The sequence below is a fragment of the Electrophorus electricus genome, chromosome 7 (assembly GCF_041902795.1).
Source record: "Electrophorus electricus isolate QZ-2024a chromosome 7, ASM4190279v1, whole genome shotgun sequence".
Taxonomy (NCBI): domain Eukaryota; kingdom Metazoa; phylum Chordata; class Actinopteri; order Gymnotiformes; family Gymnotidae; genus Electrophorus; species Electrophorus electricus.
In genome coordinates this window covers 16,154,094-16,180,385 of record NC_137503.1, presented here as the reverse complement: position 1 = coordinate 16,180,385, position 26,292 = coordinate 16,154,094, and the positions used below count along the sequence as shown (strand labels likewise).

The following is a 26,292-nucleotide window of genomic DNA, read 5'->3' as shown; positions in this document are numbered from 1 at the left end:
CTATTATGCTTCATGCTTACTCTCATAATCCTTTACTTAATATTTTAGGGCTTCAGTCTCACAAATGATACGTCTTAAATGATGTATTATATCGTCTGTGTACTGTAAACAGAGCAGACTTGTTGTAGAGTCCTCTGTTCATCCCAGATTTTCTGCACACGATTCTTCTCCCTAAAATAGGCCCAGCTTACGCTTTCAGAACAGGCCTGTGTATCAGTCAGAGGAAGCTAGAACATGCACAAAATGCAACAGCCAAAATGCAAAAATAGCCCTTCACACAGAGTGCTGGCAAGCTCCACAAAGCATTCTTTGGCAATACATAAGGCAGTGCTTGGAGAGGCCTTTTAATCTGTGACCAAAGTTATCTCTGTGATGTGCTGTGTATTTATATATACATTACACAAGCCTGTAACTTGCAAGTGACTCCTAAATGAAGACATGCAACCTTTTCTCTTGTGGTATGAGATTTTTATTTGATTACAAAGCTAGACAGGAGTGAGGCAACACTTCTTGGCATGGCCACCTGTCACCCCTTTGCCCCCACAGAGGAAAAATTCTGCTAATATTTCAGGGGTCTCGGTGGTCACCATGTGCATAATAGGAATGCCACACCTCCCATCTGTGGGGAGGTACTTCCTCTTTCGTGTCATATTAAAAGCTCAGTGTCCCGCTAAGAACTTCCATACAGAGTGCATTGACCATGAGTTTGACTACCACTCAGAGTCAGCCCTTCAGCCGAGCTGTAAGGAAGATCAGGGTGGCTTCCATGGTGGCCAGCCTGGCCAAGAGCTGGCAAACCTGGGCCAATGAGCACACTAACAAACAAGACACCATCCCAACAGGATGGATTCCTGACTCCATCATTGAGCAAGCCAAAGAGAAGGATAATGTGAGGAATGAGACCAAGTTCCTGGTCACACCACGCATCGCCATAAACGCCGAAGATGGCAGCAGCAGTAGGATCAAGACATGCATGATGAGCAAGACCATCACACCAAAGAGCAGAGAGTGCAGCCATAATCTGGTGAGTTCCAACAAAGAGAAGATCCATTCCAATCAGCTGGCACCCGAGGAGCCTAGAAACTGCCTGGGGAATAAATCTCCCACCAGAAGGCGCCACTGTGTCGGCAAGGTTACAGCTGTAACAACGGCCCTGAGAAAGACAGAAGAGAGGGAAATGTCTCGCAGCAGTAGTATAGAAACTGAGGACAGCGGACTTGGAGAAGATGTGTCTTTAAGTGACAACAGTGATCAAAGTGAGCCTGAAGAAAATAAACTAATTAGCAAAGCCAAGGTATGTGATGCGTATCAACCAAACCTCCTTGTTTACAGTGTTAGTCCACTCTTCATGAACATGTCCACAGTTTTTTTAATAGGGAAAACAAATAATTTTTTTAATTGATGACAGTTTCAAAGCAAAGAGAGTGAATGTCATTCATTACTGAGCAGCTAACTGTTCTCAGAATCCTCACTGTTTAAACCCCCCCTCTCCCTCACCATACACGTACACATACTTGTGTATCTCATTAATATTTTCCCCTCTAGACGACACTGCAGTATTCTGAATATTTACTTGCAGTGGAAGATATGCAAATAGAATACAGTACATGGTTTATCTATCTGACCTTCAAACAGAGCCGCATGGCTCCCTGAACTATCACAGCAGTGTCACTCTGCTATTTGTCTCATTGTTCTGGCTGTTGGCCTCCAGTCTCCAGATTAACATGACACATTCCCACTGCACAGGACACTGCCTAGAATAAGAGCCTTTTAGGATATCACATAAAATACCAAGCAGTTCGAGTCTCACACATGCAAAAAGAGAACAGTACATTGTGAGCTTTTGGCAAATGATGAGCTGACTCACTCTGTTCATAAACAAGACTTAATTGAGACACTGTGCCTTTTAATCCCCTAGCTAACAACTTTGGAAGATAGAAAAATCCATCCCTGACAAATTAGCACAACAAGAAGTTAAATCTTTTTTACCTGATTGTACATCTTCTGCATCGTAAAAGTTTGGTGGTGAACTACCATATATTAATCCAAATTAACATGTCAGAAATGTTTTCATTAGTTTGGCTACTTTCAGAATACATGGGTTGTAAAATGTAAGTCACATACTTTCAGAATACATGGGTAATACGTAAGTCACATACCTTCAAAATAAGTGGGTAAATATTCCTTGAGTAAATTCAAACCTGTGTTGCTTGTTCAAATGAAAATAATGTTCAAGATCATAGTTCAGTTTTAGCACTCTCTACTTTGCAGATAAAGGTTAGCACAATGGATGACCTGAAGAACAAATGGAAGAAGTTTGCAGAAGCGCACGCTGAGGGTCAGAAACTTAACCCTTTTAGTGAGGACTTTGACTACAAACATGCCATGGCCACTCGACTCCACAAGGGTGATGCAGGCTACGGTCGCCCCAAAGAGGGCTCCAGAACGGCTCAGCGAGCAGATCGCGCCCAGAAGCACATCCGCCGCGAGATGGATGAGATGTGCTTCATCATCCGTGACATGGGCATGAGAGACAAACAAGGAAGCATTTACGTGACTTTTGGTCACCTGTTCGACCGTTACGTCAAGATCTCTGATAAGGTGGTGGGAATTCTGCTGCGCTGCCGCAAGCACAAGATGGTGGACTTTGAGGGCGAGATGCTATGGCAGGGCCGGGACGATGATGTCAAAATCACCTTGCTGGTGTAATGTTCTGGGATATTGACAAAACTAGCACATTGAACTGTAGTCAGACGTTAAGCAACTAAACCAATCAAGGTGAGATTCACAAACACTGAGCATGCTTTGAATTATGCAAAGTACCAATTTAACCAAGGTATCCTAATAAGTGTATCCATAAACTGAAATAAGTTCATTGTCTCCCACCATCTTGTATTTATTATTAACAATGATAGCAACTTTAAGAATTCCTTTATCGTTCTGTCAAGTGAGTATAAACCAATAGTTAAAAGTAGCAGTTTATGCAAGAATTGCACATACAGGTCTAGTTGAGCTGGTTACTTAGGAACACAATTTCAAAGGTGAATAATTATAACAAAACACTAGTTGGTGTAAACATGTTTACACCTATTACAAACATATGCTCATTTACAATGTCTGCAGTAGAAATACTGTACAAACAAATTTGAAAATATTAATACAATTAGCATCAGAATACAGTTTTTACATACATAGTTGGTCAATTCTCCCAGGTATACAAGGGAGGAGTGACTGTCATATTGGTCTTACACCAAACTCTAGGCCTGCCAAGACTATTAACCATACCAGCCTCAACATCTAAAAATATTCAATGCATTATGACCTTGTTGGACATGTGCTGGTTTATGTGAAATTGTTCTACATTTTTTATTGGTTGTTGTTAGCCTTGAATTCAAACATGTTGTGTTCAAATTAATTTAATTAATTATTTATTTGTTTTCATAATCTTTTCATTATTGAATTTTTCAGAGATGGTAAGTGTGAATACATCTTTCAAAGGGAAAGCATAGTATTCTTCTAACAGAAGCATTTATTGTAAATAATTGGGATTCAGCAGTTTTTGTTCGATGGGTATGCATAATTCTTTGTATCTAGGTTAAAATCTAAGTCTTATTGGATAATGATGCCTCTTTTTGCTTGTTCTTTAAACATATTTTGAAAATTCTCATTCAAGTTAGAAATGAATTTGTAAGCCAGTCTGCCAGCAGGATAAACACTATAATATGTGTGGTTTACATAAAACAAATTGCATCTAAAAATTGTCATTACATTTTTCTGAATGTTGGCTTTGTCTACATTCAGCCCAACATTCAACACAGTAATATTAGATTTTCAGGGCATTTGCCTAAAACGTCTCTAACCACCATTGTGCTGGCAGTCTTGAAATACACTGTGTAGACAAAAAGATTATCACTTCCCTCTTCCTTTAAGCACTGAACAGTAATTTTGCATTACAACTATGTTGTTGAGAGATTTGTTTGCATGATTTCAATGAGACAAATCAATCAATGCTAATTTTGAGTAGCATAATGTCATATTTGGAACCATTTTCATACAATGTGATGACCTTTAAAGTATCTTAACCATTGAACTTAAGATACAGTTGAGCCATGGTTTTTTAGCTCACAAGTTGTGCACTGGATTTCCCAAGCAGGCTTCACCCAGCCCTAAATCAACCATCATTCATTCTCTTACCACATGACCACATTTTGTAAATCTGAGTAAACTAGTTTATTCTTTACAACATTTTTCAACAGATTAACAATTCACCAAATTGTGCATTACTCAACTATGTCATCTTCTTCAAATGGGTCAAATTTACATATAATGAATTATAAGGACTTAAACACATTTTTTCTACAAAGAAAATAAACTCATCACAGCATCACATTAAATAATATGTTGATTAGCCCCCCACCACCACCATCCTCTATAACATAAATTATATGTTTGTTTTAAAACAAAAGCTAGTGACAATATAATGACAATTTAATGACAATGACAACATTTTAAAAATCTCAGAAGATAAATGTGTAAGCACACCCTTAATAGTTTACCTTCTGGTATTACAATTGGAATCATTTTAAAACCTGTGGTAAATGCATCCTTGGGGTTAATGTGTCCTCACTACTGTTTCTAGCTACATATTCAGTCATTTAAGAATATAGATATTTGTACATTCTAAAGGTTCTTTGTCTTTCAATATTTAATCAATTAAAGTAACATATCTGCAATTAAATTGTTCAATAAACAAATCTAAAAGAGAATGATTAAAGTTAATTGATAAAAGTAAATAAAATTTCCAAACTAATGTAAACATTTCAGCATTCATTTTCGGTTAAATAGTAATCAGGGGCATACCTTATTGACTTCACTATTTAAAATACACTGTCAGAGTAATATTCTTACAAAATAATAGTTGATAATCATTAATCTCAATTTCAGTCTCCACCATAATCTAATTTAACTTATATAATTTTAATTAATTTCATAAATCCCCATTTAACAACTGAACACACATTACTAAAATAAGACACAAATAAGACAAGAGTACATAGTCCCTCAGAGGAGGTTAGAACCCTCAAGTAATGGTTGTATGATTAATTTGCTCTGGGCTCAACCTATTTACAAGACACATCTTGCAACTGAGACTACTATCCAACTTCTATTGAGACAAACGTGCACATAACGTCCTGACAATTCCCCTACCATAGTAAGCAGAGAACAACAATCATCCATAGTAATCTTTTCTTTGTAGTTTAGCAAATGATATTTCAGTGAATTTGTTTAACACCTCCAACACTGCATTACAAATAAAATGTTTTTGGCATAAAACTCCAGAATTCCAGAGACAAAATTCCAGATACACAATGTTCATTTTCTGGTGCATTGTGCCCTGTGAACTGATTCACAAACATAAGCTAATGTTGTATTGCTACATGAACTCGGCACTGTCTATCATGATGCATGAATTGCTTGGCTTTTATTGTCTCCATTATACATGCAGTAGTGCCTCAGAATTATCGGAGTATACTGCTTCTTATTGCTTCTGGTGATGAACATGTTCAATTACCCCAAAAAAGAGAAAATGGCAATGTTCAAAATGGAATGGCTTGATTAACCCAAGTCAGTTCTGATAGGCTAAACAGTCCTTTTAAGGTGTGCTTGCTAGAAATCAGTAATTCCCTTTATCACTTAATTGAAAAGACACCAAAGCTATGTAATATATTTTAAATCAAACATTTCTTCAGTCCATTTTCAGATTCTTTTTTTAGATGCCAGCATGTGAAAGAGGCCCATTGTCGATATGTCAGAACAAGTTTTAGAGTTCACAATAAATCCATACTCACAGAATCCAAACATCCTCGTGTTCTCTTTCATTTGTATTCAATATGGCACAGAGCATCTCTGCTTTGCACTGTAACAGTATTTCCATGATTATGTATCTCAGCTGCTACATTTGAACTCAACCAGTGTTGAGATTTTTTTTTTCATTTAAAACCCTCCTCCTATACATCTCTTACTAAATCTTATTAGATTTTGATGAGCCAAAAGGCCTGCCATGCCTATGCTACTATCTAATGCTATAACCTTAACATTGCTACTGAAGGTTCTGTATCTTCAACATCAAAGGTATGATTCAAATAATAACAATAATTTTAATAATAATAATAACAGCCACCTTTGGCTCACTCTGAGCTAGCAAGCATATAATGAAAAATGGTATTTTATATATAAAGTGCACAACTAGACCATCACACGTAATAGTGGCTAAATTAAATATATTTACTGGCATTCGTTCCATGAAAATTCTTTCTAATATTCTAATACTTATTAGCTCTTACATTTACAAAGAGAATATAATTTGTTTTTGAATTCTCTGTGAAAAATATATATCTCAGCAACCCAATATAATATTCCTAAATTGGAATATGTGACATTATTTGTCACAACAAAAGTTAACAAGGACTGAAAACAGTCCCTGTCCCTTTAATTCTCTGTGTACCTGATGGATCAGCTCATAGATTCTGATCAATGAAAGATGGCCCAAGCCTCAAAGTAAAGACACTTGCTGGTAGAATTGGCACAGTTAAAAAGGGAAGAAAAAAAAAAACAGTTTGAGTATGAGCCAAGCATCAACTACAATCACTGAGCATTCCATGTATATCTATTCCATCATTTCCCCCGTGTGAACAATAAGTCTAAAAAAGGCAAGCTTTTATCTGATTGTTGTTGTACTTCTCCTTCACCACTTTTACATAATATTGCACAAACCAATTCATGGCTAGGTGTTCCTAAGAAGCAACATTTCACCCATTCTCAAAGACTAAATACAAATAAGACCAACCATCTCTGACAATAGCAACCAATCATAAGCTGTACACATTTCTCCAGAAAGACGCACAGAGACCACTGATGAGGAGCAGAAAAAAAGCCCAAGTTACATAAACATGAACGAAGAACTCATTCTCTTTCTGCCTTCAAGCCACACCTCTGGCCCATCATTGTGTGTTTAACAAACACTTCTTCAGAACCTGTACAATTAGGTTCAGAATTTTCCAGATGGGCTCTAGAGAATTCTAGAAGGCTCCAGATGGCTCAGCTGCTGCAGTCATACTCAACCAGCGCTGTAAGGTAAGGGACTTTTAGAGCCCTTTCAGAGAGGAAAACTAAAACAAAAACTTGGCAGTTCGTCTTACGAGCGTTCGCAGCATGGTCCAACTGTACTTTCCAGGGAGAGCTGGGATGAGTGTCGAATCAGTGGGGCCATTGTGGGATCCACCATGGAGGAGGTGGGGAAAAGCTTGTACCAGCTAATCACCATGCTTGTTAAATCCAGCTCTTCCAATAGGATGCGGGCTACACCCATGAAGCATTTGCGATCCATTCGGCCATAATTCCCCCAGACTATAATCTGTGAAGGAAAATAATGTTGACTTTTTCTCTGAGAGAAATATTGTAGTAGGAAATGTATTCTGTGTTGCACTTGATGTGTTACTGTACTACAAATCAAGTTTAAATAATGTCCATTGTGACTAATACTGTACATAATGACTTACATATATAAGGAATCAAGGTGTCTGGCAAGATCTGGCCACTTACTTATAACTGGCTCATCACCCCAGTATATTTGTGTACATTAATTAATGCTCGAATGAATGCAGAAGAAGAAAAAAAAATGTAATAGCTATGTATGGTGTTTGCATTCACGTTAACTTATGTTCACTCTTCAGAACTGCAAACATTTCATGCTTTCATTCTTTCTCTCTCTCTCTCTCTCTCTCTCTCTCTCTCTCTCTCTCTCTCTCTCTCTGTCTATCCATATGGATGGATTTTCCTAGATAATTTCATGTTTATTAAGACACACTTTCAAAAATGGTCTCTTAAAACTCCTTTTAGATGTTTGTTAAATGTTCTTTCTGTCTCAGACAAATGTTAATATTCTCTAACTAGGACTAAGATGCCTCTATGAAAGAATAAAGTTGAAAAATACTTAAAAATATGACAATTATATTCTTTTGCTTTACTTGTATGACTCATTGTCAGATTGCTTTAAAAAAGCACTTTTAAACCATTAATGTCAAAATGTGAGAAATACAGTATGATATTTTTGCATACACCATAATTGCACAAATCAAATATCCATATTTTTATGCACACATGTTCAAATATAATTGAAATATTTTTGTCAGCCTTTTACAATAATTCAGTAAGTTGTATCAAGTCCACTGCTGATCTTATGTGCATGGTTCACATATTGTGTAATTCAGATAATAGTAACGAATACATAATTCATTTAACAGTGGATTCTCAATTACTATGCTAATGATATGAGTGAATTGCTAACTTTTAGAGTGATCTACTACTTTACAAATATAATGCTGACTGCAGATGGCAGTTTTAGGTCACTTGTGTATATATATATATATATATATATATATATATATATATATATATATATATATATATATATATATATATATATATATATATGTATGTATGTATTGATAAAGATGCATAGCCTTTCTGAACTCTGTGAACTCATTCATGCAAATATTTTCATTCATTATGGAATAAGAAGGACTTGGAAAAGCTGATTTAACAGCTGCTATCTTTCTCTGTAATACATATACTACATTCCAATGATCATTAGCCAAATGTATTGATCATGCAACTGAGAAAAGGTGCAAGATACAATTGCATTTTCAACTCAATTTTGGAATCATTAAGCCTGAAGTTTTCATTTAATCTTCTCAAGTGATCTATGTATAACAAAGCATCTTGGGTCTGCATGGGAACTAATCCTTAGCCATATGTTTTGACATTTTAGTCCAATTATTTATTAAAAATTTATATTTTCCCTTTTTCATTGATATTATATGACTTTTTTCTTTTTATTGTTTCTCTTTTAGAATTCACATGTGCTTTTTCAAACTGCCACTGCAGTATATGCAGCACTTATTTTCAGCATTGTTTACCTGCACAACCTTTCCCTGTGGACTCTCAGAGAAGGCGAGGACCTGGTTGTAAAGGGGGTCCAGTGACTTGCGCACAGACTTTGTCTTTTTCTTAGCTACACACATACCATTCTCAAGAAGATACACTTTTATGTAGGCCGCTGAAAAAACAAAAGACTTATAAACATGAGATGCACAAGATTACACTGTCGAAACACATAGTGTTTTTAACCCATACAAAGATGTTCACATGGCTCAGATTCAAAGATAATGAAGCACAAAACAAGTACAATGCCAATACTGCAGGTTTTGTTCAAAATCCCAAAACATGCCGTATTATATCATTTAATCGTCTATAGACTTCAATAAGCTTTCTAATCAAACCTCTGCAGCACTGTATGTTCTTGGGCTCAATGATACAATAGAAAGCAAAGTTCACTTTGATAGGAGAATCACCTGGAGGTCCTTTGGAACCAGGTTTCATGATGAGTCCTCTCGCCTGTATGATCTCCACCTCCAACTGTCCATTCCTTTCCATCAGACCAATCTCCACATCACCTATATCACACACACAAATATATATGTATACAAATACACACAAAATCAGCCTGAACGTCAATGAAGGGCATTTATTAATATTAAATGTGAATCAATAATAGCGATCACTAATACAGTTGTTATTAATGTTTATAAAATTGAACATGTCAGTGTGATCCTAACCCATTGAAGTTGTAGCCAGTGTCTGCCGCCCTACAAACTGTGCTGGACCCATCCCATCCAGGAAATCACTGAATTGGGCATCTGAAGCCAAACACATCCCACTGTAGTTTAGACTGGAAGGGAGAAGATAAGGCCACATTAACTTAAGGCTGTTTTAATTGCCGTATCCCTAACATCGCTGTCATTTCAGTATAATCTCATAGAGTTCATAGGTATTTCTAACAACAAAGATATTGCACAAACCAAGTGTAACTGTGAGCGGTAAGGAGGCGGATGCATGTGCGGAGAAGAGTGAGATTTATTAGGGTCAAATCCAGAGTCGCAGTCAGAGTAGTCCAGGGTCATAGAGCCACCACAGAGATTATGGGGATACATGATCAAACAAAGGTAAACAAGGGAAGCTGCTATAACATAGGCTAGGAAACACGAAGGCTAGAATAACACAACAGGCTAACATAAACAAAGGCTTTGAAACGCAGACAGGCTTTCATACATCCACCACACACAGAAATGCAACCATTCAAATAAAAAAGGAACAGCAATGAAGTAAACACAAATGCAATGAACAAAAAACACAGGGATCAAGACAGGGTTTAAATACCTGAACTAAATGAGGGACAGTTGTGGAAAATCAAACGAGGGATGGAGAAAACAAAACTATGGTATGGAGCTAAAATACACAAGACAGGGAAAACACGGAACACGGAAGCTGGAAGAGAGTAATTGTGACAGCAAGCTTTTTATGTAAGGTCCATGGGCAAACTTTTCCATTGACCTCATTTCAGGAAACTTATCTTCATTTGTAGTAATTACTCTAAAATCTTAATGAGATCAGGTTCATGCTAAAGACAGAAGTAGGCCATTCAAATTACAACTAATTTCTGAATCAATATTGATTTAAACCTCAACCATCCATCAACCAGATAAGGCTGGTAAAGAAACAAAAAAATCCCTCATTTAAACTTAACGATGGGTCCTTGTCTGTTTCTGAAGTTTTCATCTCAGATGAAATGCATGGCATGCAGAATAAAATCACAAGGGTTAAATTAAATGTACAGCAGGATTTAGATTCAATTATTGCTATACAAAGTTAGAGTTAAAATTAAAATCTTTAAGAGGTATTTCAACACTAGCAAGTTACTGTGGCTTCGTAATCAGCATATTTGTTTCTTGAAAGCTGTATCGATAATGATTTTATAGAGACTTGAGAGGTGGTGCTTTTTGTGTAATGAACACTGGCAGCTTTGGACTTAATGATATCTGATCTTGGGATTTCCAGAATAAAGTGGTTCTCTGGAGTAGTGCCAGCTCACACACACACACACACACACACACACACACACACACACACACATACACACACACACACACACACACACAGAATTAATGCATGTGAAATTTTGGCAGCATGAAGCAGCATAGAGACTCTTCTAGAGACTAAAGATGCTTGTCTGCTTTTTAATAACATCAGTACCAAATGTTAGTACAGTGCTACACAAAGAACTAACTAAAATATAGTGATGAGCTAAGCTTTGAACTCTTTTGCTACATGACCTTCTACTTGGTCATTTTATTTTATTGTCGAAAGATCCAGGCTCATACTTTGATTTTCTCTTTTAATCATGTCTGAGTTTGTATTAATTTTCCTTCAGAATTCTGTCCTTGATTCTACCCTCTCCTTGATAAAACCTCCTCCCCTCTCTTTTCCTCTCTGACACTTGGTATGTCTTTGCACATGTCTATTTTTAAAGCACTGACAGAATGGCCCAGACCAGCTGCCTCATATCCAGACTGACAGTCCCTTAAGAGACATCTTCTCCTTCTCCTTCTCCTCTCCTCTCCTCTGCTTTCCTCTCTTCTCCTCTCCTCTCCTGTCTGCTCTGATATGGGCTTTTACTCTATTACTTCTATTATTTTGATTAATTTTCAACTTCATGTTTTATTATTACTAGTTTATTCCAAATTCATCAGGGTTCCAAGTTTGTTTGTGCATTGTAGTTTTTTCCTCTACCATAATTTCTCACTTATACATTCCCACAGTGCATTGCTTCTCTGTATCCCTCAATACATTTTGATGTTGTGCCCCTGAGTGATCTTTACATTTTCTTTGCTTTATACATTTGCTTTTTATTGCAGCAGCTGTCAGCATATGCAGACAAATTGCTAAAAATAAAGCAATCATATGACAATATGATAAACAGGCCAAATAAACATCCAAGCGTAATGTTCTAATCATTCACGGTGATTTGAAAAGTGGTTTGCATATATGCAGTCAGTGTCATGCCTCATTACTTTTTGATGCGCTGGCCTTAATTTCTAGTATGTATAACTGACTCACAGCAATTCCCATATTTCAATTTCATAACCAATATGTTGGCTGTGAAAGCATTTGTGCACAGGCCTAATTGTAAATACTGATCTAACCTCTTCTGTTTGCTGACGGTTTTATAGGAAAGGTATGTCTGATTCTGAGAAAGAGAGCAGCTCAGGCACAAGCCACAGACTCCACAGACTCTAAGTCGTAGAGATTATTTATCATATTGTAGTTCTAATCTCATTCCAATCCTTTTACCCTCTGTAATATCTCTGTTCATTTTTTTCACTCTTTGTTTTCATTTTTTTATCTTATCCTCTAGAAACTAAAAGCTCAAAATCAGTGTCAGCCCCTGCGTTAAACCCACATATCTACATTTCTAAATCAGGGCTAGTATTTCTGGACGCGCTGATGGACAGCAGAAATCAAAAATACCTTTCAGCATACATAAATAATGTTAATGTTTTATTAGTTGGTATGATTTTAAGTGAGCCGTTTCATACGTTTGAAACATGCTATCCCGATGCCTAAAATAGACAAATGTTCCAGTTCTTTAAATTAATGTCATGTCACCTAACCTACAAAAAGCACAGTACTAAAAATCAGAGAAACAAAGACACCAAACCTGAAACAGAAGCAGGAAAAACAATAAAAGAAAAATGTTAAACAACAGAAGTTCAAAATCTAATTATTTTTAAGATTTTCCAGATTGATAAGATTCCCAATAGCACACACAATTATGCTTTTGTGATGGCATCTAAACCCTAGTTCTTACTGCCACTATCATATGTGTATTTGTGTAATGTACAGTTAAGCATTCAGGAGATTTGTGATCCAAATATGTTTCAGTTCCTGGTAATCCAGCTTTGACAAGGTGGATTTTTGCTACCATATTGGTTTGTGGCCAGCCAGATATGACACGTTATTGGCTTTAATCAATCAAACATAGTTTATTAAAATAATAAATTTATAATGAACAATTGGAAAGAAAGCAAAGATTCAACAGTAAATCCTTATGGATGTCATTAATTTTGTTGTTAGGTATGTCACCTTGAGAAGGACTTTTTGAAAAATATTGACATTAAACTTAAACTTGAAATTCTGAGTCATCCATTTGACAAAGCACAACATGTTTATGTTTGCATTCTCAATTATTATTTGATAAAGAATTTCCAGAGACGCCATGTACCAGTATCTCGCTTCTCTGACCAGAATGATTCTGTTTCAAAAGACTAAAATACCAGGATTTGAATGGAAACTTTGATTTAATGTATACCCCTAGTTAAAAGGCAACTTAGCTAAAAAGGCAAATCAGTTTATTTAAACTTTTTTTTTTTTTTTTTTATCCCTCGACAAAACAAGGATTCTTTTTGTTGGCATGCAAAACACTACACCACTTCCAAAACTGCAAAAGTCTCCTGCAGGCATATTCACAGACATATACTGCACAGGAGATCTGTGGTTCACAGACATGTTTGTTATATTTCCACTATTTCCATTCTATAGCTATCAACAATGCCAGACCTTGCTGTGGACGAAGAGCATCACGTAACCTTCATAACCTGGTGCAGCAAAACAGCTTTGATGTGACACCCCGGAACAAAGTCATGCAGTGGCACGGTCTCAAATGTGTTTATGCTACAATCCTACAGTCACGCTATGAGTCTGAAATCAAACACTTATCAGTTCAAAGGAGATGGGATTTTTCATGCCACAGAGAGAACAAAAATGCTCCAGAAAGGCCAGGAATGAGGAGCAGTTGTGTGCGACCGCAGCACTCACTTGCCCTCCGACCCATAGCTGTTCATACTGTCTTCTATTGACTCGTGGCTGGCCTGCCGGACAGTGCGACTGGGCATCTCCACGGCCAGTCCTGTCTCTGTGCTTCGCTGGATCCCCTTCAACTTGCGGCCCTCCGCATCTGAGCAAGGCCCGCAGAGAAAAGCAAGAGACAGAGAAAGAGCAAAAAGGACAATTTAGTGGAGAAAAAAACACAAATAAAAAAACAAAAATAAGTGCAGACTATTATCGTTGTTGTTTGCTTACAAGTGCACTACTGCATTTCCAGAGTGCATGTCATGCACATACTGAGCAAATACATGCACATTGTCATAATGAGAGTCATACTGAGTGTGTATATAACGTTCCATGTGCATATTCATATATTTATGCAGATTTCTTTCAAAAATTGGCTAGTTGTCTAAGAACTGCCTATATTTCCTTATTTTTAAAAAGTAACATGATCATTTCAATTTGAATATGTTGTGTATTCCACTGCATATATTAAAGCCATATAATATTATTTATTTCAATATGGTTATATATGCACATTTATTCCTGAAGCGATTTTAACAATGTTCTTTATAATTACACATTATTATAAAAATACCTTTATACTTTTTTTTTATTATTTTTTATTTTAAAAAGTGAAAATAGAAAGGTAATTGCCTATACCAGTGTTCCCAAAACAAAGTTCCAAAAATTTCTAAAAGTTGTTGAGTATAGGATGCTTACTTTTATGCCATTTTAAACAGCATCCATAATTTCCTACAAATAGCTGTTGATTGAGTAGAAGCCATATGAAATATCTTTACCTTATGCTGTCAATAACAATGGCATAATCTGGGAGCAAAAGGTAGATTAACATGTATACATCCTGAAAAGGGCTAAAAAGTGATAACACTGTGTCAGTAACAATGTATCTTTTTATATGGGAATTGGTGAAGCAAAGATGGAATCTGAGAAGATACTGTTACTGAGGATGCAATAAAAGACTTTAATTACTGTTTTAAAGTATATTCCAGATTTTTTCAACCTAATCACTGTTTACTGCATCTGTAGCATATGAACCATTACCATAAAAAATTTGCCATGAAATGAATGGAAAAATCCACTGAATCATAACACACACATCCAAGAAAACAAAACAACATTGACTAGAAACACAAATACAACTGGGGAGGTGTTTCAAGGTTCCTACTGCCCATAGGCTTCCATTCTAAGTGCACTTGAAGTCAATGAGTTTTTTCATTATTGTCTAAATACTCACAGATTCATTAAAATTATTGTCAGTGGTAATCAATCATTTTCAGATGGTGCAAATTATATACAGATGCAGTATACTAAATTAATGCTGCAGTTTTTGTTTTAGGCTATAAAGGACTGGCGCTTGCAGTTAGAGTGAATCAATCTCATGGAGAAATATGCCATCATTTGCTGCAATATTTGCTTTGAGACAAATCAACTGGTAGAATCACCACTCTGGACTTTAAAAACATAACAGAGCCTATAAAATATCACAAAGCCTGAGAACAATGATGTATGATCATACGATGTATGATGTAATCATGACAATATTCACCTAGTTTACAATTAAACATATTCATTTTGTCTTTCACTGTTTTATTAGGCTAACACTATTAGGTTACAGTCTCAAGCTACCTTTCTCACCTTAACAGTTGGCAGTTAGATTTTTGCTATTGAGATTTACTCTGTCCACAGGTAGCATGGCTCTCAGCCTAAAAAAGAAACAAAAAACTGCAGCATGGTTATTGCACACCTCACACTAGCAGCAGCACATGCCCTAGTTAGCCCGTGTCTAAAAATACAAGCCTCTTTGTTTCTGTCCATGAATTTCAGGTGTGGTTTGCAATCTGAAAACTACCCTGTCTCAGGAGGGGGGGATGTCTGCACCGGAACACCACGTATCGGGAGAAAAGAAGCCAGGATAGCAGGGTTGCTATGGGAGACGAGGCCAGTGTGAGTCTATGGATGCCTCCCGCTCCCTCTTGCAATTTTTGTCATGTCACCAAATCAGCAAACAGAATCAAGAGTGGCAGAGCTTGCTGTCCTCTGAGATAAATGAATGTGCGTTGTTGGATGAGGCACATGTTGCAGTGCAGTTACACCCTGTAGCCATATGATGTGGTGATTTTCTTAAATGTCCATCTTATGGCTTATAGATAGATAGATAGATAGATAGATAGATAGATAGATAGATAGATAGATAGATAGATAGATAGATAGATAGATAGACAGACAGACAGACAGACCGACAGATAGACAGATAGATAGATAGATAGATAGATAGATAGATAGATAGATAGATAGATAGATAGATAGATAGATAGATAGATAGATAGATAGATAGATAGATAGATAGATAATACTTATTCACTGATTAATTCAAAGATTAATCAAGATGCCAGTCATAAATACAGGGTGACTGGATGGAGAGCAATGTTGCATATCAATCACTGATCACTGCTGCTCTCTCATCATAGTTGTGATTTACCACCTACAGCAGTCACTTATCGCTGATGGTGGTACATTGATTTATTTTCACTCAGAATGATGAAATGCCAAGCAGTCACAGGAAGACTGATAAACTTTCTCAACTTCCTGAGCCCTTGGACAACATTGTTTTCTATACAGAAGGACCGAGACATCAGGTTTCACATCCTACTTACAGGCTATCATATTTTTTTCCTGTGCAAGAAACACATTCTTGCATTTTAATATAATGTACTGTCAGCATCATGGTCCAATTCCCCACTTCCAAAATTAAGCTAAATAGGAAATCTTAAAATCCTACCTAATCGATTTAAATGCAGCCCACCATAGATTGCCAGGTACTATTGACCCAAACAAAAATGTCAATTTTGCGTTTGGCTTGAGCTATTGATCATTCCATCATGTAACACTTTATTACTCTAGCTTTCCTTAATTACCTATTAATTCTTTGATGTATGGAAGCGCTGGAAGCCTATTGATCCATGCTCATGTTGATGGACGGCTGTGTGCTGCAGCAATCCCCTCTGCACTCAGGCAAAAAGAACAATCCAAGTTGTTGGTTTTTTTTACCAGAATCATTTCTGAATCCCAGTCCAGATAAGCAAGCCTTCTAATTATGAACACCCATAATTATGTGCAAGGTTCTTTCATTCTTCACTGAGGAACAGGATGCCTTTGGGGTTTTCAGGAAATTATTTTACCTAACTAAAAGTAAAATGACTAAAAGAATCACCTCCATACCCCCAAAGGGATATTTTACATTTTGAAAGGCTAATGCTAGCAATGCTATAATAATCCATTAAGCTTTACACAGCCTTACTAACTACTGTTTGCTAGATTTAATTTCCTTTCAGTCACATTATTATTTTTGATGAAATCTATTATGGTCCCTTAATAATGATTTTGCCAAGGAATGTTTTTTACTTGTAGAACACACATAAGACAATAAACTGCAAAAGATACATAAATAAGATACACAAGCTACACCCCCTCAGGATAACATTTCCTTTGGGTTATAGCCCCATATTTCCCAAAGGGACACAATAAATCAAGAGATTAATCATTTAAAAACCCCTCAAAACCCCAGAATGTCAGCATGGCCAGCATGTGCTAGTCTTCAGAGTGTCCATCTGTTAAATCACAGTGGAAGGTCTGTTCATACAGAGAACAAAGACTCCAGCAGAGTCAACAACTCACTGAATATATTTATTCATACCGCCACAATTCAGCTAGGATTCAAGAGAAAAATGTGCAAATGACAATGGGTTACAATTTATGCCTATGTATCAAATGCCTCAAAAAAATTACATATATACAATTCAGTGTGGATGGATTTCTACTGTTGCACTCATGGCATTGGTACAAAAATGAAATCAGGAAGGCACATAATTGGCCTTTAAATGATTCATTTTGAGTGAGCAGTACTGAGATGAACTGAGGTAGAAAGAAGAGGTGGAAAGAAGAGGATAAAAATGAGTAGTCTGTGTCTGTGCTATAATTGGATATGGGGGAGGTGGATATGGGGGAGCATGTATGAGAATGATGGTATTAATATACCTGAGATATTTTAGGGGTTTTGCAACTAGGGTTTGAATTAGAAGCAGGAAAGACCTAATGTTCTTTCTGTTCTTTCAAATGATGTATGATGGGCAATTTTCTTCAGACCCTAATCTTTGGCAAATTTGGCTTGATTAGAATTAGACTGATTGAGCTGAGAAGATTCAACTCCTAATTATTCTTTTGTTTTATATTGCTATATTCTTTGAATTTTTATTTAGACATGTACTTGGTGGCTTACTTTGCTGTTCTGTACATGGTGTTGCAATATGTATTTGTAATCTTGTTAACATTTTCAACTAAGCACATGATGTTTCACTTCATGATAAAGTTTTTAATAGAAGAAAAATTGACTGTGATAGTCACAATATGCATTTGATTAAAAAAATTCATTTCTGTAATTAGACATTGAATGCGTGGCAGTAAAATTGTTTTGTGGATAGAAATCTTTGCCCTGTTGGATGCATTGCATTCTTTTCCAGGAAGTGAACAGATTTCATGAGAATTACTCAATCTAGAATTCAATTAGACTGCATGGTATATTCCACATATCAATGCATAACATTCTCCTGCCCTATACTCAATGAAGAGGACACCCATTCATGAATTGAATTGACTGTGAATGCTCTTACTGGAGAGGCACCACTTCACAATATATTTTGAGTAGGTAGCAGAAAGTGTCATGTGTGTGTGTCTGGCTATTGTGTTAAGCCGTAGACCATTAGGAGTAGAACCATTCAGAAAAACGGATTGGAGCAGATTACATAACCATCACTAAACAACTAGATTCACTAACAGTTTGGATGATGTAGGCCTCTCAAAACTCACTGCACAGAACTGCAAAGGTCAGATCAGTACATATGCTGTTGTCATGTGCAGGTTCCTGCTTACTAGCATACTAACTCGACTAACTGCTTATTAGCAAACTAACTTGACTAACTGCTTACTAGCATACTAAATCAACTTCGAGGAGAAACTGATGCTTATTTGGACAATAAAAATTGTTATATCCATATATGAGTGTGTACACATACACATTTCTATCAGTAGTTTGTTTTTAATCTTGGTATGATGATGATATTGCAAGGAAAAATAAAACTATTCTTTTTATTTTGTCTCTTGCAAATTTCTATATTTAAACTAATGGACAAGTCCTTGTGCATGTTGAAAAAAATACTAGTTATAAGAGTCTTTTTTTTAAATAAATGAAAAAAAAATGACTGCTTCAAAGTGCCATTTAGTGGTTTCTCCCTTTGATGGAAGACATCTATGTAATTTCTATATTGTGTTACTGCAGCGATTAAGGAACACAAATGATCCACAGTAACATTTTTTGGGGGGTTGACCCACTCACATTCAAAGCGCATAACAGCCCATGTATCCGGATATTCTTCAGTGTATGACATAAGACCATCTGCCTATACCACCTCTTGTTTTGTCATCATGGGTTCTTTAATGTGATGCCAGTTCAAAGTGGCACGTGCCAAATGACATTGGTGTAGCTTACTAGCTGTACTCCAGACATTGGATATTTTCCATGGGAGAAAAATGATGAGTGAAAAGTAATCAAGCATCAATCTAAGATAATGTCAAGTAGGCATTGCCAGAAATCAGTTTATATATAGGCAGGACAATGTTGTGGAAGTGAAACTTGCAGTGCTCATTTAAGTCCAGTGCACATAATGTAGAGTTAAACCAGTCTGAAATAAACAAGGGAGGAGTTAATTTAATATTATTAGAGTATGATGCTTTTTCTGGAATACTTGTAAGACCCTAAATATTCTGTTTATGCAACTTTATGCAACTGATATGTCTGCTGGCCTATAGTTCCCGAAAAACTAATGTACCATTATCAAATGGTCTCATAACTGTAGGATCATAATATGGATAAAGGCCTTTGTATGGAAACCATATGTTTTCAGTACTTCACTCAATAGCATATGAACAGCAAAATCCTGTTATGAGACCTACTCTTTGCAGATGTCATCTATACATTTAAACCAACTATATATAATAAAGTTGGTTTAAAGTATATGCCAGTATGAAATAAAGACTGTAAAGCGAGACAGGACAGGTACAGGTTTTATATTTCTACTAGATTTACCTATCTCTGCCAGTCCACTCACAGTCCAAGTGTCCTCTGGGGAGGGGAAGGGGAGGTGGGACAGATTGCATTCTCACCTGCACTAGATGACTGGGAATCGATAGCTACTTCATCTGCCATCGATCCAAGACTACCCTTCTCACATGCATAAGCAGCACCTCATGCAGGCACGTGGGAAATTAACACTGCACTTACATCTTAACACTGCCATCACTAACATCTTTACCAAGCTTTGAAGAAATTTGCTGCCTAAATTAAGTTTAACACCATGTGTACAATTTGTTAAGTTATTAATGACTTGAGGTGCCACTTCTAAGTCTTATCACATATGATATGAATGCTGCTTCGTATGACATTTCACAGTTCTGTGACCTGGACACATTTACCAGTGTCACGGTTTGTCCCCATGATATTGAAGTTGATCATCTAACCCTTCCATTGGCCAGTGTATTATTGTCTAATTGTCTAATTGTGAAACATCCTTGCACATAAAACATAAAAATGACACCGTATATGGGTCAACTTTGACATTTATAAACTGGCAGCCACTAAATCACCGCACAGACATGCACAGACACACACAAACACACGGCTGACAGTCGGTACGTCTCTTTGGCAGGCTGAGAGCTTTCGTGTTATCAATCACAATGACCTCCCTTCTCATTTCTGTCTTTCTGCCCTTGCCCCCCTGCGCTCTTACACGTCATGTAAAGCGTGCGTGCTCAGTGGCAGAATGTGAGTTTCTTTCGGAGGTATTTTGGGCCTTGGCATCATCACAGGACCTGTGAGTGTAGGAGGGTTAAGAAGCTTGAGGACTTCAGAGCATTCTGTTGAAGCAAGAAATCTGTTTCTCTGTGGGGGGCACTCATTGCGTCAAACAGTGATGTGGCAAATTGGATGAAAGAGTGGATGAGCAACAAAGATTTTGAATATATTGGGTGGGCGGCAAGGTGACTGTCATGTTTGGAGCACTTTTAATGATGCACTGAACCTTTATGGATTTTTTATCAAAAATTTACAATGACCATAAAGTGAACAGACTAGTGAGTACAAAATTGATATTACTGACATTTACATTTACATTTTTGGCATTTAGCAGATGCTCTTATCCAGAGCGTTACAAAATTGTTTTGTCATTTCTCATTGAATGTATCCAGTATCCAATGTGTCCAGTAAAGTAGGTTAGAGTTCAAGATACCAATAAAGTCTATATCATACAATGATAAGTGTAATAACAAACAGTATCAAACAATACATGCTTTCAGTCACCCAACAATAGTATGAATTTTATTGGTAAAGGATCAGTGGCCATTTGAATATTCCACAAATAGATTAGTCTTCAGTCTGAAAGGGACTCTGCTGTCCAGACAGCCAGTGGAAGTTCATTCCACTATCTGGGAGCCAGGACAGAGAATAGTCTCGATGCTTGTCTTCCATGAGACTTGAAGCATGGTGTTTCAAACCGAACCATAGGTTCTAAATACTCAAGGTATGGATCAGGATTTGACAATTATCATGATGTATGGAGGGGCTGGTCCATTTACTTAAGATATGGAAGAAAAATATTCTACAATATATGTTTAAAATGGTTTTGGTTCAGTTGTATAGGTCAATTAAAGTGCCATCTTAGATAATAAGCTAGTGTGGTCAGAAGCAAACAATAGCAATCCAGATAACACTGGGAATTAATTATGTAATGGACAATTTGCATTAGATGCCTAGTATCCTTAACTGGAACTCAATCAGTGATGTGTATTTAAGACTGATATAAAATGTATATACATGTATATAAATCTTGATTTATATATGTACATTTCACTATGTATCTACATTTTTATCTTCATTTTACAATGTTATACACATTGATGATCAAAAAATAATTACCACAGAGAAATGATGATTAAAAGACACAGACGTATTAATTAACTGACAAATCAATGATGAGCAAACAAAAACATGGTCATTTTTATATGACATCATCATTTTAATCCTAAAATTTGTTCTACATGATTTTTACATGGCCAATACATTATGGATCTGCTAGAGTCCTTGAATAAATTCAATCGACATGTGCAGAGATGTTTTAAAAACAAGAAAACAAAACCTATGAACATTTATCACACACACTTTGACATTACTGATTATAGCTCTTTAAGCATGTTTAGAACTTTCCATTTCTATTGTAATCAGAGAGTTCCTAATTACAATTTATAAAACTGAAGTGTAATCCCATGAACTCTGCACAACCATGAACTACCATTTTTAAAAATGGTAAATTACAGTGACAAAAGTTTAAAAAAATAAAAATGTTCTAAGTCTTTTTCCCTGTATGCTTTGAAATAGACAGATCATTAGTAATTTTCTCTATTTTCATAGATTAATGGGTCCTTCCTAAAAATCATTAATACAATATATGAGGCAATTTATTACAAGATCATTTTGTTTCTATAATTATGATCAGACATGTCTTTGGGTTTCAGAATTGAGTAATAGACATTATTACAGAAGCTGTGACACTCTGACATGTTCATTTGTAACTCTGTCATAGTCAGTATTTAGTGTGTGTTCCCCGGTGCTGTTTATAAAGAATATTTAGGAATGCTTCATAAGTGACAGAGGTGAGATAAGAGATCTCTGGCTGCATTGACTAAATTTGATTCTCATTGAGTATACTGCTAATATTCTCTTATTAACATATTAATTAGTGAAATTAGCATGCATTGAGTAGACTATTGCATATATGATCAGGGTATGGATTAGTTCATAGCTAAGATGGATGTCAAGATGGATGTGGCCTTGTGATGAGCTCATTTGTGAAATAACTGCCATCTGATGAACATCCACATGTGCACACACACAAAAAAAACTCATAAATACACAAACAGAAACATACATATTCATTATGCCTCATTCATGTTTGCAGTCTGAATGTGTGTTTGTGTGTAAGCACACATGAACAGCTATACATGGCATCTTTTCTCATGACAAAGTCACTATGTCTGCACAAATGTGGCCAAGAGAGTGTGTGTGTCTGTGTGTGTGTGTGTGTGTGTGTGTGTGTGTGTGTGTGTATACACACCTAGAAGTCAAATGTGATTAATGAGCTAAATTAACAGCATCATGTCATCTGATCATGACCATGAGCTAAATATTAACCTGCAAACAGTGCACTTTAATAGGAATACTAGCTTTGGATTATTACATGTCTGTCATAATTAATAATAATATGAGTTTTATTAGGCTGTACCTTGACAGTACCTTGACAATACCTTTTTCAGAATAAATGTGTACTGTAGGTGGTGTTTGTGTGTGTGTTGTCATTTGAGTCAATATGTTTCCTGCATGACACAACCATGATACAAGTCTTGTTAATCTTGTTTCAAACATTTACTTCAGACCACCATCTTCAACACCGCTGCTGCTCTTTAAGAATATGATAAAAACTCACCTGGTAAAATTTCATAACATGTAACTGCATAACAAAAGACAAAAATAATTTCAATTTAAAGGCAAAAAACTCTTAGGGTGGCCTCTTTTAAGACTGACCCAAAGTCAAGTAGCTTTTGAAGCCTGCATGGCTGCTGCCAGCAACTCATATTGAACGTGACTCCCCCAAGGAGACACCTTTATGGAACTTTCAAAAGATCTTCAGCAAATATCAAGATGAAAGAACACTTGCAAAGCCAACTGAAGTATATTGAAGACCTGGCTTACTTACATATAAAATCAGTTTCAGAACTCTTATCAATATCTGTTGAAGCACACATACACCCACAGGCTAATGGTCAGTACAGAGGGTCACGCATGTTGTCACAACCCACCCCACCCCACCTCCCACGTGCATACACATGCCTCACCTGCATCATCCTCGTCGAAGGAGTTCATGCAGGGAAAGTAGATGGCAAGAGCCTCGAAGGAGGCCGAGAGGCTCATGCGGCTCTGAGAGCGCTCCATGTAGAGGCCGGCAGCGGGTGTAGGGGCCGGTGCCGCCTCTGGCGGCCTAGGCAGGCGCGCCTGGGCATTCTTCACGCGGAGCACGGCACGCGGCGTCTTGGCGGACTTTCACCGGCCCCCTTGCCAGCCGACAGAGAGAAGAGCAAAGCAGGGGGAGGGGGATGAAAAGCAATGGAGGGGAAAAAGCAAGGAGGGAAACAAAATTCCAGAAGCCCCTTCCTTCTTTCCGTACCGGCAAACCCACGCTGGGGTAAGGAATCCCAAAGTTCCTCTGACGAGACGAAGCCAACGTGATGATCACTGGCTGTTTTTTGTTGTCTTTGTTTTCTTTCCCTCTTCCGTTCTCCTTTTGCCCTTTTTTGGCAGTAGATAGGTCTTCAGGAGAACAGAGGGAGAGATGAAAGAGGAAAAATCGGAGACAGCCTCATATCAGGAGCGGATGTCTGGAGTGAGCTGAGCCGTGGCTGGTGTAGACAGCATGATCTGTTGCTTTTTTTGTGTGTGTCGATTGGGCTGATCTGTGCTGATCCCACTCCGCTCAGAGCACTGGTGAGATAGATGTTTGGATGGCGCGATGATGCAGCTTGTTAGAGGGAGGAGGAGAGATAGCATGAGAGAGACAAACAGAGAGAAACGGAGAGAGGGAGAGAGGAAGAGGGAAAAAAGCTCGTACTATTCCAGCAATCTGAGGCTGATTCAGTTCATTCAGTGCTGAGCTCTTTGTGGAGATGAAAAGGGGGAGGAGGCACATGGAGCTGTTGCTGGGATTCAGAGGAGCAGCCAATGACACTGTGGAGGGGGGTGTGGGAGTGGTCTGGACTTGTCACAATGGCTGTGCAAGAATATGTTTCATCTATTCACTAATACTGCTTCTCGCTGTCTCTGTTCTCTCTCTCTTCCTCTCTTTCTCTAATGCTCTGTCTCTCTTTGTCATGCATTTTACTCCATTCTTCTCTTCCTTGTCCTCTTTCTATTTATCTCAGTCTCCTCTCACATGGCCAAGAAGGTTATTTTTCCTGAAGCTCATGAAGCATCTGCCTCTGCAACATTTGGCACCATATAAAAAAATAACATTGTATAATATAAAGTTATTATTAGAATATTAGAAGGCATTATATAGAATGCAGTCTGGCATCTGTGTTCAGGAGTCATGCTGTAGCTGAGTGTGTTCCTGTGTTCACATGTTTAATTGGCTGAAATGGCTCCTGTGCCACTTCACTGAACAATCACAACTCTTCTGCAAGTAGAAAGCAAAACAACCTTTCTGAACTAATACTAAAACTAAAAGCAAAACACATCTGCCTCTCTCTCTCTCTCTCTCTCTCTCTCTCTCTCTCTCTCTCTATATATATATATATATATATATATATATATATATATATATATATATATATATATATATATATATATATATATAAGATAATTATTATTATTTGCTTCTGTAGATCAAATAAACACCAGTTTATAAAGGATTCATTATTGTTATTGTTGAACAAACCAAAAATGTTTCTGTAAGGATTTAAAGCTGTCTTGCCATCATTTAGTGAAGCCTGTTTAACTGTTTTACCCTGTTCAATCTGATAACTGATTGCCAGTTGGTTAAGAAAAATGCTGTAACCAAGAATTGTTCAACTTTGTTGGCCCCAATTAATAGCACAAGGCCAGTGAAAAGCCAGTTTTTGTGAATGTGCATATACACTATATGGACAAACGTATTGGGACACCTACACATTTCACAAATGACATGTTTTTTTTTATGATATCCCATTCTAAATCCATAGGCATTAATATAGAGTTGGTCTATCCTTTGCGACTATAAGAACTTCCACTTTTATGGGAAGGCTTTCTACAAGATTTTGGAGTGTGTCAGTGGGTATTTTTACCCATTCAAACAGAAGAGCATTGGTGAGGTCAGACACTGATGGACAAGACAGCCTGGCTTGCATTCTAATTCATCCCAAAAGTGTTCGATGGGGTTGAGGTCAGGGGTCTGTCTGGTCCAGTCAAAACCGGAAAAGAGTCTTCCCCAAATTGTTCCCACAAAGTTGGAAGAATACAATTGACCAATTATCAATTAAGATTTCTCTTCACTGGAACTAAGGGGCCTAGACCAACCTTTGAAAAACAAGCCCATAGCATTATCCCGCCTCCATCAAACTTTACAGTTGGCACAATACAGTCAGACAGATAACATTCTCCTGACATTCGCCAAACCCAGACTGCATCAGACTGCCGGATAGAGAAACTTGAGGCAAGGCTTGCATGCAGATGCTTGGCCATGGAAACCTATGCCATGAAGCTCCAGGCACAGTGTTTGTGATGATGTTAATGCCAGAGGAGGTTTGGAACTCTGCAGGTATGGACAGCAGAGCGTTGGAGACTTTTACGCACTA

General features: G+C 37.2%; 2 protein-coding genes across 2 annotated transcripts; one reads left to right on the top strand and one right to left on the bottom strand.

The window, feature by feature from the left end:
- The first annotated feature begins 649 nt into the window (after window positions 1-649).
- Window positions 650-6,002, top strand: abraa (actin binding Rho activating protein a). Its single transcript, XM_027004998.3, has 2 exons — window positions 650-1,294; window positions 2,272-6,002. Exons 1-2 carry the CDS (start codon window positions 701-703, stop codon window positions 2,707-2,709), a joined length of 1,032 nt encoding a protein of 343 aa, XP_026860799.1. The 5' UTR covers window positions 650-700; the 3' UTR covers window positions 2,710-6,002.
- A 787-nt stretch (window positions 6,003-6,789) lies between these two features.
- rims4 (regulating synaptic membrane exocytosis 4) lies at window positions 6,790-25,198 on the bottom strand. The gene is made up of 6 exons (XM_027004997.3): window positions 23,803-25,198; window positions 13,774-13,912; window positions 9,678-9,790; window positions 9,414-9,515; window positions 8,979-9,118; window positions 6,790-7,414 (listed from the first exon to the last, which is right to left on the bottom strand). Exons 1-6 carry the CDS (start codon window positions 23,897-23,899, stop codon window positions 7,196-7,198), a joined length of 810 nt encoding a protein of 269 aa, XP_026860798.1. The 5' UTR covers window positions 23,900-25,198; the 3' UTR covers window positions 6,790-7,195.
- Between the last annotated feature and the right edge of the window lie 1,094 nt (window positions 25,199-26,292).